The sequence below is a fragment of the Raphanus sativus genome, chromosome 4 (genome assembly GCF_000801105.2).
Source record: "Raphanus sativus cultivar WK10039 chromosome 4, ASM80110v3, whole genome shotgun sequence".
NCBI lineage: Eukaryota > Viridiplantae > Streptophyta > Magnoliopsida > Brassicales > Brassicaceae > Raphanus > Raphanus sativus.
In genome coordinates, this window is record NC_079514.1 from 36,826,670 (window position 1) to 36,847,269 (window position 20,600).

The 20,600-nt window shown below is 31.8% G+C and overlaps 3 protein-coding genes and 1 non-coding gene across 4 annotated transcripts; 3 read left to right on the forward strand and 1 right to left on the reverse strand.

The window, feature by feature from the left end:
- The first annotated feature begins 2,533 nt into the window (after positions 1-2,533).
- On the forward strand, positions 2,534-3,717 carry LOC108852552 (LOB domain-containing protein 12-like). Its single transcript, XM_018626055.2, has 2 exons — positions 2,534-2,803; positions 3,027-3,717. The coding sequence occupies exons 1-2, from the start codon at positions 2,639-2,641 to the stop codon at positions 3,432-3,434; spliced, it is 573 nt and encodes a 190-aa protein (XP_018481557.1). The 5' UTR covers positions 2,534-2,638; the 3' UTR covers positions 3,435-3,717.
- Positions 3,718-14,436: 10,719 nt separating this feature from the next.
- LOC108849302 (uncharacterized) lies at positions 14,437-15,883 on the forward strand. Its single transcript, XM_018622851.2, has 2 exons — positions 14,437-15,336; positions 15,414-15,883. The coding sequence occupies exons 1-2, from the start codon at positions 14,569-14,571 to the stop codon at positions 15,618-15,620; spliced, it is 975 nt and encodes a 324-aa protein (XP_018478353.2). The 5' UTR covers positions 14,437-14,568; the 3' UTR covers positions 15,621-15,883.
- Positions 15,884-18,863: 2,980 nt separating this feature from the next.
- Positions 18,864-19,598, reverse strand: LOC108851522 (E3 ubiquitin-protein ligase RHA1B). The gene has a single exon (XM_018624961.2). The coding sequence runs from the start codon at positions 19,528-19,530 to the stop codon at positions 19,051-19,053; it is 480 nt and encodes a 159-aa protein (XP_018480463.1). The 5' UTR covers positions 19,531-19,598; the 3' UTR covers positions 18,864-19,050.
- A 917-nt stretch (positions 19,599-20,515) lies between these two features.
- Positions 20,516-20,586, forward strand: TRNAG-GCC (transfer RNA glycine (anticodon GCC)). The gene has a single exon. It is a non-coding gene; the product is annotated as a tRNA-Gly (tRNA).
- Positions 20,587-20,600: the final 14 nt, after the last annotated feature.

Below are 20,600 nucleotides of genomic sequence, written 5' to 3' on the forward strand. Positions count from 1 at the left end.
AACCAATTAAACTTCAAAATTACAATTAATATTTTAAAAATTAAAAAAAAAATATTAGTTGACTAAAAATGCATTGAAAATAAATATGTCTTTTTGAAACTTTTTTTTGTAGAACATGGATTTTTTTGGAACTGATGGGAGTATAATTTTTTAATTGTTGTGGGTGTACGAAAAGTGGCTTTTCTTTTATACTACACAAATTAAGAACTGGTTTTAAAATTGTATATATTTGAACACCTACTAAAAAGTGGCTTTTCTTTTATACTACACAAAAAACTGGTTTTAAAATTGTATATATTTGAACACCTACTAAAAATATGTAAGGTCTGAACTCATGCTGCTTATATAGGGCTGGTTCTTTTCACTTTTGATCTAAGATTTATAAATCGTTTTTCCAAACAATAAACATTGAATATTTCTTTCATTTTATATCGTATACATGTTTGGACTATGATAGTATATGATCTATGGTATTAACGAATTTTTATTTATAAAGTATATGGAAGTACTATATACTCTTTATCTTTTTTTTTACGACAGTACTATATACTCTTTATCAAATAAATACAGTTTGACTGATTTTTTTTTTGAAAGATAGCATCAGTTTGATTGAATAGTATCCGTTCAAATTATTTAGAGCATCTCCAACCAATCTCTAATCTCTATATTTGTTTCTATAATAGTATGTAGAGGTAAAACTATTCTATACCACATATATTTTTTCTTCTAAAATAGAAATTGTTATTTTTTTTTATTTATAGAAAAGAAATAACATTCCTCTATTTTATTATATATTTAGAGATTTTTATTTTACAAAAATACATTGAAGCAAAAGATATCTCTATTTTAGAATTTTTTTTATTATAGAGATAAAAATAGCAAAATATATTAGAGATGGTTTTAATCACGATATATTAAACGTGAAGGCTAGTAAATATATTTCCTTGTAAACCACCCATTTGGCCATCTTACCTTCTCGACTTTTGTAATCTTTGAAAGAGAGAAAATTGAGACACCGAGAGACAACTTACTTTGTAAATACTATAAGGAATAAAGAAATATAAGATATTAGTAATATACGTCTGTCGTGTGAAGGGAAGAGTCAAATGACAACGTGGGGAAACTTCTCAAACTGCATCGGACGCCAACCTATCACGCGCATGTGCGGTGCTCACTGCATTTTTCTAATTTACCACATTGGTCTCACCATCACCATTATCAGAGTCAAAAACGTCTTTGCAAACGTCTACTTTGAGATGTTTAATAATTTACGTGTAATGTGCATGTATTCTATATAGTCGAAAATATGGACTTATTTACACAAGTTATGAACATGAGGAAGAATACATAGGATATTCGATGTCTTCGTAAATCAGTATAGTTTGTTAGATTTATATGTGATATTGCATCTCTACTAAACAAATGTATTGTAGCCAGATCTGATATTTTGAAGCTATAAAAAATGTACTAAAACTTTAATATATATATATCGTGCAATATTTTTGGGAGCCAAAATCAATATTTCACTCTATTATGTTCTGATCTACCCTTCTATTAAACAAAATGGGTTATTTTGTTACCATGATGTCCATAAAGGTGGTAAACCTTAATTATATCTTCAAATTTATAAGAATTACAAGACAAAATGAGATTTATATGAAACATTTACCCTCAGATGACTTTCTCTCAATTATTGACCAAATTATGAGTAAAAATATGTGTAACATAATAAAACTATATATATTTAGAATTAGATAAATTAAAGAATCTGATATTAAAACCTTAGAAATCGTAAAAAATAATTATAAAGTTAATTTAATTGTTCAAGATAACCCAAAAAGTATTAATGTAAGTTGTAACAGATATATGGAAGAATATTGTAGGAATATGGCTAAATGGATTCAACAAACTTTGTGGTGAGAATGGTTACAAAGAACCAGTGTTCTTAAAACCGGACCGATCGGATGGTTGGATCAGGTTTTACAAGTGAACCAATTATAAAGTCGGATTGGATTTAAATGGTTAGACCATGTAGGGTTGTATATATATATTAGGTCTTGAAGCAATTGAACTGAATAAAAACCAATTAAACAATAAAAAATCATAAACTAACTATACAAACACAAACTTATTTTATATTTACAATACATTATATTTGATATTTATTTATATTTTAATTATGTATCATTTTTACTAACATTACTTTAAAATTTATATAGCATTAAAATATTTTGAATCAAATAATTGAATCAGGTTTGATTCCGTCGAACTATATTGAACTATGATCCAAATATTTTTCGGTTCAGTTTTCGATCCGATTTTAAAAACACTGCAAAAAAATTTAAGGCTGGTTGGTTTTCTTGATTAAGTTAAATTAAATAGAATTTAGTTAGACTATAAGAAAAAACATTTAAAGTTAGAATTAAATGAACACATGTGAACACCAACCTCGCTCTCTCCAAAGCCTTCAAAAACCTATTATAAATACGCAGCTCTCAAACTCTCTCCCTTTAACACTAAGCTTTTCTTTCTTCCTTCCTTCTATATTCTCAAACTTCAAGAGAACTCTACCCTTAGGTAGCGATTTAAATTAATTACTTTGATAACTGAGACCGGTGTGATCGTGATCAAAGCAAAGATGGGCGGTCCAGGATCATCATCACCATGTGCTTCGTGTAAGCTTCTTCGCCGACGCTGTGCAAAAGATTGTATCTTTGCACCTTATTTCCCTCCTGACGATCCTCACAAATTCGCCATAGTTCATAAGGTGTTCGGCGCAAGCAACGTCAGCAAAATGTTGCAGGTTCCATTTCCCCATAACCACATTATATTCAGTATGTGTTTGGTCAAGTATATATCGATCGAACTTCTTAAAACATGTGCGTCCATGACATATTCACGTTGATATTATTATGAATTGGTTGGCTAAATATGCTTGGAACACTATATCAAAAATATAAATTAATAATAACAACCTCGTTTATATACAAAAATGGTGACACTGTTGGTACTATAAATTGTCACAGGAACTCCCGGTTCATCAAAGAGCTGACGCGGTGAATAGTTTGGTTTTCGAAGCAAACGCAAGAGTTAGAGATCCGGTATATGGCTGCGTAGGAGCAATCTCCTACTTACAAAACCAAGTCTCACAGCTTCAAATGCAACTAGCAGTGGCTCAAGCCGAGATTCTCTGTATCCAGATGCAACACGAGCAACCTTTACAATCTCATCATCAAGTACTTGAACTAGACCAAGACGAAAAGGCTCTCTTGCTAAACAACAACAGTATCAACAACTGCAACAACGACAATAACAACTTGGGTTATGCCATGTCTTCTGGGCAGTTTAACTCTAACTTTGCTTCTCCAAGCAGTATAATGCAGATGCAAATGCAAATGCAAGACCCTCTTAAGCAAGAATCTCTTTGGACTTGACTTAAGCCATTGTTATAAATTAATCATCGTTGTTTGGGAAAACTCAAATGAAGACTCGACAAGTTTTCTTCTTGGCTATGTTTAAAAAGAGAAGATGGGAACAAGTTTCGTGTAAGGAAAGTAATATAAGTCAAAAGCTTTAATGCATGCATGTGGTGGCGATGACTTGTAGTTAGAAGCTTTAGAATTAGAGATCTACTTTTATTTCCCTCTTAATTTGGTTTCTCACTGTATTTTTCCTTTTCTATCGTTTGAACAGTGAAAATAGATCTAATTCCAAACCCTGTTTAATTTTCTTTTTAAGTCTTTAATAATTGTATCTTCTTTTGCTGAAGAAGAAGTCTTCAAGAATTTGCTCTACCCACTACACTTTTATTACCAAAGAACCGACTCAAAACGGTTTCGCGTTCAGATTAAAAGAAATCTACCCGGTTCAGTGGATAGGTTTTAAACAAAAGCAAGTTTGCTTTACCCGGAATATATATGTATAGTATATCCTAAAATTAGATTTTGTTTCTACTTGTCATCCCTGTTCAAAGATGCGGCCGCCTAGACGGCCACCTGGGCGCTATTCGGTGGGTGACCGCGGTGAGTTAGGCCAAATCAGTCAATCCAGGCGTTGACCCGCATTTCACCGCCTAATTCCCGCGTTGACCGTCTAATTCCCGTCTAATCCCGCGTTGACCGTCTAAGTTTTTTTTTTTTTTTTTTAAAGCTGAAATACGATTGATTATTTTTCGATAAATTTAAAGGAGACTGTTTCAATTAGTTATCTAACCCAAAACAAACACATATATACTATATAGTTACAATTAGTTATCTAACCTAAAACAAACACATATATACTACATTAGGGCTGGGCAAAAAATCCGAACCCGAAAAACCGAACCGAACCCGATCCGAAAAAGTAGCACCGAATCCGAACCGAAATTGATTAAATATCCGAACGGATTCAAAATTTCGGTATTTAAAGAACCGAAACCGAACCCGATCCGAACCGAAGTATTTTGAGTACCCGAATGTATCCGAAATAAATTTATACACTTAAATATATACATTAATTTCATATATAATGTATATTTAAAATATTAAAAATATATAAGATACCTTTAAGTTGTCCAAAATACTCAAAAATATATGCAAATAGTCAAAAGTAAATGTTTAAATAGCTAAAGTATACTGAAAAACCAGAAATAGTTAAATATCTATTGATTCTTTATCCAAATATTAAAAGAAAACCAATTTATATGTTAAATTAAGGTATTTTGACATATGTGTTATGAAAATTTATATGTAATATATTATCTTTTTTATAGATTTTGAAAATTTAAAGTATATAATGAATTTTGAAAATTTAAAAATATTTTAAATGGGTTATCCGAATCCGAATCGAACCCGCAAAGATCCGAACCGAACCCGAATCAAAATTTAGAAATATCCGAATGGGGCTGAAATCTTTGACTCCGAAAACCCGAAACCCGAATGGACTGAACCGAAATCCGAATGGGTACCCGAACGTCCAGCCCTATACTACATTAGGGATTTTCTCGTATCAAACACGCCCAAATCTAAATGTTCGATAAATTTAAAGGAGATTGTTTCAAAAAATTATCTTAAAAAGTTATAATTATGTATAAGAACTTGTGTCATCATGTTTAAAATTAACTAAACATATTATAAATATATTAAATTGTATTTAAAACTAGGCTCCGCGTAATCTCCGAATACTCCCCGATTTTTCGGTAATTCGCTAGGCCCGGACTCACCGTCCGACTAGCGCCTAGCATCGCGTAGTTTTGAACAGGGCTTGTCACAAAGCGAAGTAGAACTCGAAGATGAATTCAAGTTGAAATCGACATTTTGTTCAAAAACAAATCTACAAATCTAAATGATTCAACCTTTACAATTCGTTTGACTTACTATAGATTATTAATATTATTTTGAACATTAACTTTATATTTATTCGACCGACTTGATTTGATTAATCATAAGCGACACGTTATAACGTAAAGTCGCATGTACTGTTGCTTTTCTACTAAACCGTTTTAGCAAATAATTTTTAATTCATAAAATTCAGTTAGAAAAGAGGAGGTGGTGGTGTTGAATTTGATTATGTTATCTCCATTGCTAGTGTTCATGTGATCAGTAGACAAAAAAAATTGCCTGTCGACAGGGGAAAGAGTCTTATTACTAAATATACTCGATGAATCTATCATGTTCTTTTACAATTTTTATTTAATTATTTCAATACCCTTAGCTTGTTTTTAACGAACGAATCAAGCCAGAGAACTTATCACTGTCTTATTCAAAGAGGAAAGGAAAGACTCGAGTTTTCTGTAACTCTGTATTATTTCCAATGATTTACAAAGAAGGGATTTACAAAGCTTTATACAACTTGACAGAACAATCTAGATAGATTAAATCCATATCATAATCTTTTTTCTGGCTTTATATATCCTAATTTTTTTTTTGATATCCATACTGTATCCCCAAATTTACGCGTAACACTTTGTTCGTAATTAAAAATAACTCTTCCTGTGTATGTGTTGAAAGTAACTTGAAACTGTCTCCTAAGTTCTTAAAGCATATACGTTGCCTTAGATTGGTAACATTGGGTAACTGCGGAATGGCAAAATTAATTTAACTGTGAAATTTTTTAAAATCTGTTAAGTAAAAAGTATAAAATAATTTTATATAATTGGATAAATTTTGCAGAAAGGTAAATTATATTAAAACTAAAATTTGATACATAATTTAATCAATTAACAAATATTAATTATTACAATTTTATTATAATATACAATAAATAAATATTAATAACTAAACTAATTATTATAATACAAAATTTTATTGTCATATAATTAACTAATATAAAGATTATGTTTAGTAGCTTAAAATTTCATTATTATATAATTAAATAATATGAAAAATTATTTTTCACAAGCAATCTAATAAACTTTAATTTTCACTTAATGATTTTTTGTATTTTTTTCAGCGAAAAACAAAAAAAAAAATATTTTCTTTCACAATTTTTTTATTTGGTAACTTTTTTTATGGAATCATGTTTTTAAATGTAATTAATTTCATCATTCCACATATTACTAATCAGAGCCCTTGTTAATCACACGTAAACATGCGTAAATTTATATTTCGGCCATGTGTTCTCCAGTTTTTCTTCAATCCACCAAGCATTCCAAACCCAAGGATGATTGTTATCACAGAAAACGAAAAATATAAATTATATCATATAAAAATACTCAGAAAAGTAAAATATATTTATCCAAACAATTTTCTATGATAACCAATCTTTCACAAATTCTGATCACGTTAAATTGCAGAAATTATATTATATATTTGTGTTCATATAATACTAAATTAATATAACTATTTTTAATATTCTACTGTCCAAAATAATATAATAGTGCGTTCACGTAATTTGTTTCTAAAAAATTTAAACTCAAAAAGAAAATACAGTATAATGATTTTTTCAAGTGCTCAACAAGTGTTGGTTCACTTAAAGCATATTTGCTTATATTAAAAATAATCTCTGAGTCTCTGACACATTATATAGATAAAGGTCCGATAATGTGTAAAAAAATGTTTTAAATTTTTATATAGAACTATGAGAGATATTAATTGTGATAGTTTTTTTAGTTTTAAATGCAGATAATAGAGTTGAATTGTGATTGTTTTGTAATTGATAAGGAATGTAATAAGAATAAATATTTACAAAATGATTATTTCTGTATGTGAAGATAGAACACTTAATTATTCAATATACAAAATAAAATAATTTCAAATTAAATTAAATTAAATTAGATGACTTTATATTAATAATATAATTTTCATGCTGTAAATAAACACTTTTAATACATTAATTTTACTATATATTACTTTAAGGAAGGAGTATGAGGACGAGGACATTTTGAATCACATGCGGCTTTGTTAGGCCAACAAGGATCACCTTTTAAGGCTACACAACACCAACCCCATTTCTTAAACCATTTTGTATGCATACAATTTGAGTCAATGATTATGTTTGATTTATCTATATCTCTAACATCCGTCCTTGCACCTTCACATAAAAATAACACATCAACCGAACGTTAACAAGATAAAAAAAAACGAAAAAACATAATATAATTGAAAAAATCTATACATACACTGATGCGAAGTAAATAGGGAGATGATGAATATGCACATGAGAGCTGTCTGTATCTTCATGGTTTACAAAACAATTTGATGTCCTTAACTTGTTTAGTAGTTTTGTTTCAAAAGAATATGAATTTTGTCTTCTAGTAGTTTTGTTTATAAAGTGTGCTAATTAAATGAAAATTTAAAATATTTTGTTTATAGTAATAGTTTTAAAGAAGTAATATATATGTAATCATTAATTATCAACTAGATTGTTACATGTTTATATTTTATCCAAGATATGTGTGTATATATTTCTTGTTCTTAATTATTTAAAAATATTCCTATGCATATTAATATTAAATACCAGAAAACTAAAAAAAATATTAAGGAACAAAAAACAACAAAAGTTTATATGTTTATATAAAATATATGATAACAATTTTATGGTTTTAATAAAATTACATGTAACAATTAAACAATTAGTTTTTATATTTATATTTATATGATGTTAAATAATAAATTTTGAAAAAATGTAGAATAATTTCAAAAACAAATTATAGAGATTTCCTACATTTTCACCTAGTTTTAACTATTTACTGTTATTAAGTATGTTTTGGATTTTATATTTGTTCTATTATTACTTATCTATCATTTATTTGTTTATTTTTATTGTTGTAATATTCTAAAGTTAGTGATTTAAATTATAAAAATATTTTTTATCATAATATAAGTTTTTGATATTTTTAGATTGGTTTATTTATTTTTAATATATTTTACTCTTTCAATCGATGTTAACTAAAGTAACTATCATAATTAATATATATATATATATATATATATTATATATATATATTAAATACAGTTTAATATATAAATTTAAATTTATTAATTCATAAATTTTCACATAATTTTAACTATTATTATAATTTGTTATCTTTTTAAAAAAGAAAAAATCTATTATTGATTATTTATTTTAATTTCTGTACATGTTTTACATATTCTTTATTTTTGAAAGTTAATTATAAAAGTTTTTCTATTTTAATCACAGTTTATAGTCATTCATAATATTATATTTATTTATTTATTTTGATAATTTATAATTCTATTTAAATTTACACATCTTAGGCTAGTTTTCTTTTGGTTCCCAGAGTTCCGATGGAAGAAACATTGAGAGGAGAGAAAGGCAGCAGAGTCTGATTCCTTTGGGTAGCTCGTGTATCACGCAAGTCAAGGCTGAAGGAAGCTCTTGAAGGTAGTTCGGGTGTTGTAGTTAGTTGGTGCGATCAGCTGTGTGTGTGCGTGTTGTGTCATGCAGCAGTTGGCGGGTTTTTGGCGCAGCGTCAAGCTGGATAAGTTAGAAGATCGTTGATTCCAAAAGAAATGATCGTTCGACAAGAATTGGATGATCGTTGATTCCGGAAAATAGCCGTTCAAACAAAGTTTTTGATAATCTTTGATTTCGAAGAATGCCGAAGACAAAGAAGAAGAAGAAAGTTTTAGGTTTTTTTATATTTAATATATCAATAGTTCTTCTTTACAAGCGATCATCCAATTTATACTATACAAAGATCCGAATCGTATCTGATTATACCTAATTTACAAAGAGAATATAATCTTTAAGTAAATGAAATCTAAACAACTATCCGCTTGACAAACACGTTTAATAGGCCAAATCCATAGGATGCGCTGCATCAGTCCCTCCGGATTTGAAAAGATTCGTCTCTGAATCTGAATGGTCCGGCCAATAACTTCGTTTAACTGTGAGTCACAAAGGTCTTTTATTTTCCACATAGAGACTTCACAATGCCCACTCACTTGATATTGTCGAGAGTGTCATTGCCAAATTCATCACGAGGAGAATGAGCGGCACACACCCACGTTGTGGAAGAAAACAAACAAGTGACTGAGATGTATACTCCGCCTCATGTTTACCTTCATTCAAAACTAGGGATGTTGTATTGGGTTACCCAGCCCAACCCAACCCTATAAAATATAAACCAACCCTATTCTAACCCAACCCAACATTAACCCTAATAGTCTATGCATGAAGGGGTTGGGTTAGGGTTACCCATTTCATAAAATTTTTTTAAAACAAAAGCAAATAATATTAAAATGATTAACACTGTTTAGCTATTTTGAGAATTTTGATGGAAAATGAGATTTTGCAAATTCAACAAAAAAACAAAATTTTGTGTTTTTGGCAGAAAACCTTAATTTTTTGATTTGGACAGAAAAATTCAATTTCCAGGTTTTGGTGGAAAAACTTATTTTTCAGATTTTGGCAGGAAAACTCATTTTTGTGGTATTGGCGAGAAAACTCAATTTCTCGGTTTTGGCAGAAAACAAGAATTTCTAAATTTTGACGGAAAAATTCGATTTCCCAGTTTTAGCGGAAAACTCGATTTCCCGGTTTTGGTTGGAAAACTCAATTTTCCGGTTTTAGCGGGAAACCTCAATTTCTCGGTTTTCTCGGGAAAACTCGATTTCTCGGTTTTCTAGGAAAAAACCGATTTCTCGTTTTTCTCGGAAAACTCGATTTCTCGGTTTTCTCGGGAAAACTCGATTTCTCAGTTTTCTCGGGAATACTCGATTTCTCGGTTTTCTCGGGAAAACTTTATTTTTCGGTTTTGGCAGAAAACCCGACTTCTCGGTTTTAACGGGAAACCCCAATTTCTTGGTTTTTTCGGGAAAACTAGATTTCTCGGTTTTCTTGGAAAAACCTGATTTCTCGGTTTTCTCGAAAAAACCGATTTCTTGGTTTTGGCGGGAAACCCTGATTTCTCATTTTTCTCGGGAAAACCGATTTTTTCGGTTTTCTCGAAAAACAAGATTTCTCGGTTTTCTTGAAAAACCCATATTTCTCGGGAAAACTCGATTTCTCTGTTTTGGTGGGATAACTCGTTTTCTTGGTTTTGGCGGGAAACCCTAATTTCTCGGTTTTGGCGGGAAACCCCGGTTTCTCGTTTTTGGTCGGGAAAACTCAATTTCTCGATTTCTCGGTTTTGACGGGAAAATTCGATTTCCCAATTTTGGCTTGAAAACTCGATTTTTCGGGTTTCTCGATTTTGGTGGGAAAACTTAATTTATCGATTTTGGCGGGAAAAACCAGTTTTACGGTTTATGCGGAAAAACTCTATTTTGTGGTTTTTTGTGGGAAAACTCGATTTTGTGGTTTTTTTTCGGAAAAACTTGATTTTTCCGATTTTGGCGAAAAAATCGATTTGGCAAAATATTTTTTTTTTGTGATTTTGACGGAAAAAAATCATTTCTGAAATTTTATAGAAACTTTTTTAGCAATTTTAACGAAAAATCTAAAAAAAGAAAATTGAGGGTTTGACCCTACACCAAAACATTGTTCTATAACAAAAAATATCTAATAGGGTTAACCCTGTGAAAACCCTTTATATCTTTAGCCCAGCCCTAAAGTGGCCCTAAACATTTTATGAATAATACATCTGGGTTAGGGTTCTTAAATTATTGAATGGGCTGGGTCAGCCCTAAATCTCACAACCCTATATAACATCCCTATTCAAAACTATGGAAAGATCATGAAATACCAAGCTCCATATTATGCTGAACCTGTTGCACTCCTCTATGCACTCAAAACGAATGTTACTGTATAAGTGATCAAAGACTTGGTGGTGGTGAGGCATTGTGACGTCAAACAAACACCACCGGCTGAAATAAAGTATGTCACTCAGAAAGGATGCAACCTATTATTGAACTCGGTATCTCCTGAAAAAAGTACCTCCAACGAATATGATCAAATATCTTCTTGTCACCAAATATCTTCTTGTCACGACTCTGATCATATATGAACATCCTCACTGGTGACAGCTTTATATAAGAAAGAACTCGGGGCTCCACTACCCAAATAAAAGATGACAGCTTCTGGCATGATGAGAGTGGAAATACAGAGGCGTCCCAACCAACTCTGAAAGCAGAACAACAGCAAAACAGCTTGCTTGAGTTGCAACCAATGTTACAACAACATGTAGTTCCTGATGAAGTGTAGCTGCAATGAGATATTTTATTACACGCATCTCTAACTCCCCATCTAACAGCTCCACAATGCAACTCAGGTGTAAACAAAAAGGTCGCAAAGAGTATGACGAGTTCCTTTGAGAGTACTTGATGGAAAATCATACGGACCTCACAAGCCCATGGTCGCCACGTAAAGTTTTTCCACCCTTTGTCAGCAAAGATAGTGACAGTGACGACTCTACGATGACCCCCAACAAACACCATATGTAGCGAGAGAATCTCACAACAGGTATGTCATGTATGATGATAAGAAACGTGTATGTTTGTGCGAAAACATAACATCAACACCAACTTGCGCAAGCCAATAGTCTCAAGCAGCTCTCTGATGTTATAATCTTTGCCATACCACACGTTATCTTTCCACTGAGCAGTGAAATCAAGACCCTTCAGTTGTCTTTGAAATTTTAACAAAGTTGCATCATGATCCTCTGTAGTTGAAAAATAACAGCCAGGCATCTTGAACAAAGTGATCGGTCTGAGTAAAACAATAGACAGAACGCCGAGTGATCGTCTTTTCCGTATGAAACAATCCAGAGAATTTCCTGAATGGTTTGGTGTTCATGTACTCAACGTAGCAAGACTTGTATGACCAATCACAAAATGGCAATAAGATAGAAGATTGAGTGGATCGTCTCGACAGGTTTCAGCTAGTAAACTCCGAGTCTGAAATGCCCCCGTAGATATTTCCTTTCCTTGATTACTCTTGTAGCTCCGTTGAAAATCACTTTTATTTCCCGTTGAATAATAAACACATGCCGACAATAATATTAAAATATAATTTCTTTAACTAAAAATAGAAATATTAAAATGTAATTAGATACACAGTTTTTGTTTTTGATAAAGATAAAATTATCTAAATATGTGAAAACATCATTTATCACAAATTACATTACGGAGAGATTATTATTATTATTTTGATGCGTACACAAACACATTTAATACATTAATTTCATATATTATTTTAAGGAGGACGATAAGGACGAGGACAGCTTGAATCACATGAGGCTTTGTCACCCCAACAAGGACCTCCTTTTAAGGCTGTACAACACCAACCCCTTTTGTTAAACCAATTTGTACGATAACAATTTGAGTCTATGATTATGTTTGGTTTATACAATTCGCGAGTATCCGTCCTTGCACCTTCACATAAAAATCACACATCAACCAAACGTTAACTAGATAAAAAACCAAAACCACATAATCAATATAATTGCAAAAGTCTATACATACACTGATGCAAAGTAAATAGGGAGATGATGAATATGCACATGAGCATTGTCTGTATCTTCATGGTTTTCTTAAACAACAATGTGATGTCCTTAACTTGTTTAGTAGTCTTATTTCAAGAGAATGTGAACTTATCTTCTTGTGATTATGCTTATAACGTGTGCTATTCAAATCATTTTTTAAAAATAATTTATTAAATTTAACAATTTTAAAGAAGTATATATCTTTTTTTGGTTAAAAGAAGTAATATATCTGTAATCATTAATTATCAACTAGGCTGTTACATGTTTAAAATCTTGTCCAAGATATGCGTGTATATACATATTATTATTAATTATTTAAAACTATTACTATCTATATACTTCTAAATTCCAGGAATCTAAAAAATATCAAGGAACAAAAAAAAGTTTATATTTTTTTAAAAATGTAATAAAATTTGTATGGTTTTAATAAATTTACATGTAACAATTAAAGAGTTAGTTATTATATTTATAGTTAAACGACGTATAATCTTTAATTTTTGGAAATATATGTATAATAATTTTTTTAAATAGAATTATTGAGATTCCTTACCTTTTCACCTAGTTACAACTATTTACAATCATCAGGAGGTGTTATTCAATCACTGATTTAAAATTAATTATTATTTTTTTGTAATCTATTAAATTTTAAAAATTTAAGATAGTTTAGGTTGATGAATTCTAAAATTTCTATAATATACCTTGAATTTTGAATCAAAGCATTTGTTCAAGAGAATCCATAAAATATGATTTCAAATCAATTTACACTACAAAGAATTTTAAAATATTTGAAATTTAAATAACACTAAATTTTTTAAACTAGATTTAAATTATCTACGAGAAATAATGCATTTTTGTTGCAGCCATTTGAAAGGAAGATAAAAAATGTGTAAATTTTTCTTTATATAGAAAAATAAAATTTCAATAAAATTAAATATTTTCGATTTAGAAGAGTTTCAAGTAAGTTTAATAATAGAATACCTCCAATGAAACTTACTTAAAAGTCTTCTATATCCTAAATTTACTATTCGTTCAGAAAACTTCCATGAAAGTTTTTTATTTCATTATTTGTTGGAAAATTTAAATCACCTAAACTATGGACTCAAAATAACAAATAAACACTTCATAAATCAAAATTTAATTTTTTTCAAAAAAGTAAAATTTCCAAAATCGAACAACTAAAAATAATATAACACACTACATTCACACATTTACGTTGAAAACAATTCAATTTACTAGATTTTAATTTATATCTATTATAAATTTTTATAATTACATATTTCAAATTTTTCCACATTAAAATACTTTTTCATAAAATTTATAAATTATTTTTAAGATATACTAAACGAAAAGACTTACAAAAATTTAAAAAATTTATAAAACCTCACGAGATATCACAGTGTTATATTCGTAAAAATGAATTCTAGTTTTTCGTTTGGTCATAGGGTTTTTGATTGAAATTCCATAGACCTTTTGGATTAGTTTCTATTTTGATTCAAAAATAAAGTTTTTTGAGTTATATTTCACCAATTTTTATTTTTTGTTATTTAAAAACGAATAAAGACAGAATAAATCCTTAGGGGATGTAAAGCCCCAAAACCAAGTTTTAGTTTACCCGCCGCCCACACCCTTCCTCTTGTCGGAGATTTCAGTTCTCAAATCTCCAGATTCGACAACTGCTCCTCCTCGAAACCCTAATCCAACAAATGGCGACAGAAGCATCCAACGACCTCCGTCCGATCCCACAACCACCGGACTTCCACCCCGCCGTCATCGTCCCATCCCCCCAAACCAACGGACTCCGATTCCACCAACTCATGGTCGCCGGCTCCATCGCCGGCTCCGTCGAACACATGGCCATGTTCCCAGTCGACACCATCAAGACCCACATGCAAGCCATCCGTCCCTGCCCCATCAAACCCGTCGGAATCTCCCAAGCTTTCCGCTCCATCATCAAAACAGAGGGCCCATCCGCTCTCTACCGAGGCATATGGGCCATGGGCCTCGGCGCCGGCCCGGCCCACGCCGTCTACTTTTCCTTCTACGAAGTCTCCAAGAAGTATCTTTCCCGCGGGAACCCCAACAACTCCGTTGCCCACGCGGTCTCCGGCGTCTGCGCCACCGTGGCGAGCGACGCGGTGTTCACTCCGATGGATATGGTTAAGCAGAGGCTGCAGATCGGGAACGGGACTTACAAGGGGGTTTGGGACTGCGTCGGGAGGGTGATGAGAGAGGAAGGGTTTGGTGCTTTCTACGCTTCGTATAGGACGACGGTGCTTATGAACGCTCCGTTCACCGCCGTTCATTTCGCCACGTACGAGGCGGTTAAGAGGGGGTTGAGGGAGGTTTCTCCGGAGCGTGTGGAGGAGGAGGAAGGGTGGTTGGTTTACGCTACGGCGGGTGCTGCGGCTGGTGGGTTGGCGGCTGTTGTGACTACGCCGCTTGATGTTGTTAAGACACAGTTGCAGTGTCAGGTAAATGTTGAAACCTTTAGAACTCTAAAGTACTATACTGTCTATTGATTCGTTATTTGTCTATGGTGATGTTTCAGGGTGTATGTGGTTGTGACCGGTTCAAGAGCGGTTCGATAAGTGATGTGTTCCGTACAATATTGAAGAAAGATGGTTATAGAGGACTTGCTAGAGGATGGCTACCGAGAATGCTGTTCCATGCTCCAGCAGCTGCCATCTGCTGGTCCACTTACGAAACAGTCAAATCATTCTTTCAAGATGTCAATGGCGACACAACCACAGCTTGAAAGAAGAAGACACAAACATGAGTTTGGCTTTATATTTGCTTGCCTGATTCAGGTAAATTGATTCTTCTTGGAGCTGCTGCTGGTTGTTAGTGTTAAACACACTCGCTCTTTAGAGAGAGCTCTGTTTGTATACTGAACGCAATAGAGTTCTCAACACCCAAGGCCTTGTTTCCTGATTAGAGAGATCTCTGTTTGTATTTTTTTTTGTTTTTTTTATGAGATATACTAAAAGGAATAGATAAAGATTCAAATTTTCTGATGAATATCTTGTGTTTTTTTGTTGCACTGAATGTTTCACATCCGATTTGTCTATGGAGACTCAGAAGTCTGGCTCTCTTGAATGGCTACCTCGCTGCCTGTAATAGTTGTACAAGAAACAATGTCACTTCTAAATTTTTAAGATTAAATACCAAGACATATTCTTCATTTATCTACTACATACATGATACCGCCACATTTATATGCTTGGACAGTATAGAAACAATCACATGATCAAATAAGTGATCGAAGAGCCCGCCCGAACTCACAAGATCTCGTCTCCCTTCTTTACTTTCATTCTGTTAAACTGCTTGAAGAATTAAAAAGGATGTTACAGAGATACAGTACTAGAACAAAGCATGTAAATAAAGCAAAATAATGCTTAAGCAGTTCCTTGAGAGCTTAGTTGGTAGAGACAGTCAAAATGTGTTCTTGTGGAGTAGTCGAGAAAAAATGACCTGACCTGCAGGACGAGAAGGAATCAAGAGCTCTTTTTTTTTGAACTTTGAATCAATAGCTCTTCCATAAAGGCTGAACGTTAAACAAAATGGCATCTACAGTTGGATAAGAGAAAAGAAAATGACATCTCGAAGAAGCTTTAAGCCCACAATAATATCCAACATTGCCTATATTCAGAACACCAACTTCCTCAAGCACATGGCTATAAAACCGATTCACCAATAACCGCAACATTAAGCTACCCAAGAAGAGACAACAAAAAACAACATTTGAAGATAGCAACAATGATAAGTACCAACCTCTTGAAGCAAACATTCAGTACCAGTGGTCTAGTGGAAAAATAGTACTCTACTACCAGGGTTTGATCTCCCGGCTGGTGTATTATAATTGTCGAATAGCTGTGATTATTGTTGCCTTTAGCAAATGGTTGGGTCCGTTGCATTAATCTGATTTCTAGGTTGTCATTGCGATGTATGTGACTGAGCTATTATTCTTTTGTTGAAATACTTTTGTAAACATATAAATTAGGATGAAATATTATCTTTTTTTTTGTTTAAATCTTTTTTTTGGACCTGGTACGTAGCTGAATCTGATGTAGATGATGTTGTTCATTTATATTTTTTAAAAAATACAAATCATTCGAATGATCCATTTATGTGAGTTTTAAAATTTTAGTCTAAAATGAAACTGATCCAAATACATTGAGATGAGTTTAATTAGTGCATCTGAATAGAAATGAACATATCTAAATAACAAATGACGAATGTATTCTTATTATAATAAATATTTATATTTAAATTGAAACACATTTTATAAGTAAAAAAATACAAAAATGCATTTTTTGTCAAAACTACAAAAATATATTTTTGGCTAAAATTGTAAGAAATGAATTTTCTACCAATATCATGAAAACACATTTTTGTCAAAAAGTAAAAGAAAAGAAAATAATTCTGCCCAAACTACTAAATTTTATTTTTTCACCAAAACTGTAAAACATATTTTCTCGTCAAAACCACAAAAATGTATTTTTCACCAAAAATGCAAAACACATTTTTTTTGCTCAAAATGCATTTTTTCCATCAAGACTGGAAAAATTATTTTCCCACCAAAATCATATTTTTCTGCCAAAACCACGAAAACAAAATTTCTTGCCAAAAATCGCAAACACATATTTTCCACTCAAATGTATTTTTCCACCAAAATCATAAACACATATTTTTCGCCAAAACAAACGCACAAATACATTTTTATATAAAACCGCATTTTCTACCAAAATTTCAAAATATATTTTTCCGATAAAATTATAAAATACATTTTCCCGCCAAAAAAACATTTTACCTCTAAAAGCAAAAAACACATTTTATCGCCAAAATCTGAATACTTTATGTAAACTGATCAATATAAAAATGAAAAATAAAAAATGTTTTTTGGTAAAATGTTAAATAAAAATAAACCAAGTTACGTGGAAATACATAAATTATTTTCTTTTAAAAGAAAAGGAAAACGCAAGAAACATTCATTTCTATTTTACTGTTTCAAAGTGTTTTTTTATCAATGTTCACAAACTATTTTACTATTAATAAAATAATAATATTTTAAAGGAGAAATAGATAATTATGATTTAAGAGGTTTTCACAAATTGTAGAATTAATGTATTTTTTCCATGCGTGGTCAAATTTAAAATTGTATTTTCATGATTAAAATATATTAATATTATAGAAAATATTCTTTTATAATATGAAGATATTTCGAACTTATGGAAAGATTCATGTTAATTTCAAAAAAAAAATGCAGTCCACAAGTGAACTTTCTTTCTATATATATTCAAATAAGTCTTAAACAATAAATTCATATATATTCGTGTAATCACATGATAAAGTGTAATGAATATTATTTAATTCATATTGTTTAGCGACTCAAAACTCACGTAACATTGGACCAATATCACATGGTAAATAAAATATTCTTTGAAGAACTTCCAGCTGATAATACTAATTAAAGATACAATCATACAAATATTAACAATATAATTGTTTTACCTTCTCTTTCGAAAGACCTAGTTTATATTTCATATTCAGGGGCGGACGTGGAACACGTGCCCCCATCTGATTTTTGTTTTTCTTTAGTAACTTCCAATAGCTTATGCTATACTCTCCTAAACCCGCCCCCATCTGATTTTTGTTTTTCTTTAGTAACTTCCAATAGCTTATGCTATACTCTCCTAAACAAACAATTATAAACATTAAAACAAGATTACATTCCCTCCGTCTACATGTAACTCTAGATCCGCCCATGTTCATATTAAAAACCTAGTACTATCTACTTTTTCCTTTCAAAAACTTCTCTTTTGTCTGAAGCAAAAAGGAAACCGTATAGCCTGAGTGGATCGTCGATAATTGTAAGGATAAGACGAAGCAGATGTATGGATGTTATTTTTAATTGTAAGGATAAGACGAAACAGATGTATGGATGTTATTTTTTCTTTGCGTGTATAGTCCTAATATATATTAGACCAGGTTCGTAATATAATCAACGTACTAATGTACCAAAGTTTGATATCTTTTCACTTTTTGTTACATAGTTAAAACTTGACACAGAATACTGAAAAAAACGCAGAATACTGATCAGATACCAATCTCTAAAGAACAGATGCAAAGGTCTTATAGAGAATATTACAACAAAACCAAATACTAGGAAAAATGGAAGGCCACGATTAGATGGCAATAGTAGTACTTTCCGATTCATCCATGTACCAAACCGAACCAAAACCGGAATTTATCCGCGCGTAATATTCGGCCGGTAAGAACCGGTCTCGACAATTGGGACAAGTGATCTTACGGCAGTCAACGATCCAACGGTCCATGCAGCGGTCGTGGAACACGTGTCGGCAGTTCGGAAGCTGTCTAACTTTATCATCGTATGAAAAGTTGGAGAGACAAACCGTACAGCAGTCGTCGAGATCGGTCTGAAGATCCGAGAAACGAACAACCGGGGAAACCTCGTAAGCTAGAGTCGACGCCGTGTTGTCGGGTACGATTGGGCCGGGTCGAGGAACGCCATCGTCTAAAAAATGGGGTAAACCGATGTAAGGACAGAGAGCGTCGATCATGTCTCTGAAGAAACTGATGACGTAAAGTATCTTAAGTATGTAATCCGGAATCTCAAGCTCCTTAATATCCGTAGGGAGACCCATCGCAGAGAGAATAGATAAAGCAACAGATGTTTACAGAGACAAAAATAATTGTAAACATAGATGCTTGGATTTTTAATTGAAGCCGGCAAGTAAACATATGATTGAGCAATGGGGGACCAATGATGGTGGCCGGTGGGTCTATGATAGTAATATATATCTACCACTTTCTGACAATGGTATTATTCATTTTGTTACATTTTTACTCCCTCAATTTCATAACACATGAAGTTTTAACTAATTGCACAAAGATTAATAAATTTGTCTTTTTTTTAAAAAAAAGCTTTAAAAATATAATTTAAAACTTATTCAACAAATTATAAAAATGATTGCACCATCTAATTGGTTACACAATTTCCAGTAAAGTTAAAAATAACATAAAAAAAAATCAAAACATCATCTATTTTAAAACAATAAAAAACTTCTAAAACATCATTTATTATAAAACATAGTGAGTATTTTATTTTTGTCTATGCAGATCAGATGATAGATGATAGATCTCTCATCTAGCATGAGTAGAAAATATCATGAAGAAAAGAAAAAATATCATGAAGAAAATGTTATAAGAATTAGCATTTTAATTTGTTTTTAAACACTTTAGTAACGCACTTAATTGTGATTTTCTTATTTATCCTGTTTCTCTTTTCAATTTTTGTCGGTAATTCTTCATTGATATAGTTTCATGGTTCCATTAGTTCAACCGTGACTGACGGTTCTTCAGCTTTGTTTCATATCTCGTAATGGTCCAACTTTGTATCATATCTCGTAAAAGAGATCCAGTTTTGGTTAATCATTCTTGTCGGAGTTGCAACCGTGACGGATCTTCAGCTTAATATATATGTTGGCTTCTGTATATGTTAACATGTGTCCCCCACATTTCTCTTTCCCATTCCCATGTCCTTGGATCAACCAGTGCTTTAGCTAAATAGTAGTCTTTGTTCAATCTGTTGCTGTTATCTTACGAGTTGTACATTAGATTGACATCAAAGCACCAGTGGTCTAGTGGTAGAATAGTACCCTGCCACGGTACAGACCCGGGTTCGATTTCCGGCTGGTGCAAATATTTTGGGTCC

What these genes read in the sequence shown, in the direction of transcription:
- LOC108852552 (XM_018626055.2), top strand. Translation starts at nt 2,639, where the DNA reads ATGGGCGGTCCAGGATCATCATCACCATGTGCTTCGTGTAAGCTTCTT. An exon ending in ACGTCAGCAAAATGTTGCAG is followed by an intron (nt 2,804 to 3,026) that starts GTTCCATTTCCC and finishes AAATTGTCACAG; the next exon opens with GAACTCCCGGTTCATCAAAG.
- LOC108849302 (XM_018622851.2), top strand. Translation starts at nt 14,569, where the DNA reads ATGGCGACAGAAGCATCCAACGACCTCCGTCCGATCCCACAACCACCG. An exon ending in AGACACAGTTGCAGTGTCAG is followed by an intron (nt 15,337 to 15,413) that starts GTAAATGTTGAA and finishes GTGATGTTTCAG; the next exon opens with GGTGTATGTGGTTGTGACCG.
- LOC108851522 (XM_018624961.2), bottom strand. Translation starts at nt 19,530, where the DNA reads ATGGGTCTCCCTACGGATATTAAGGAGCTTGAGATTCCGGATTACATA.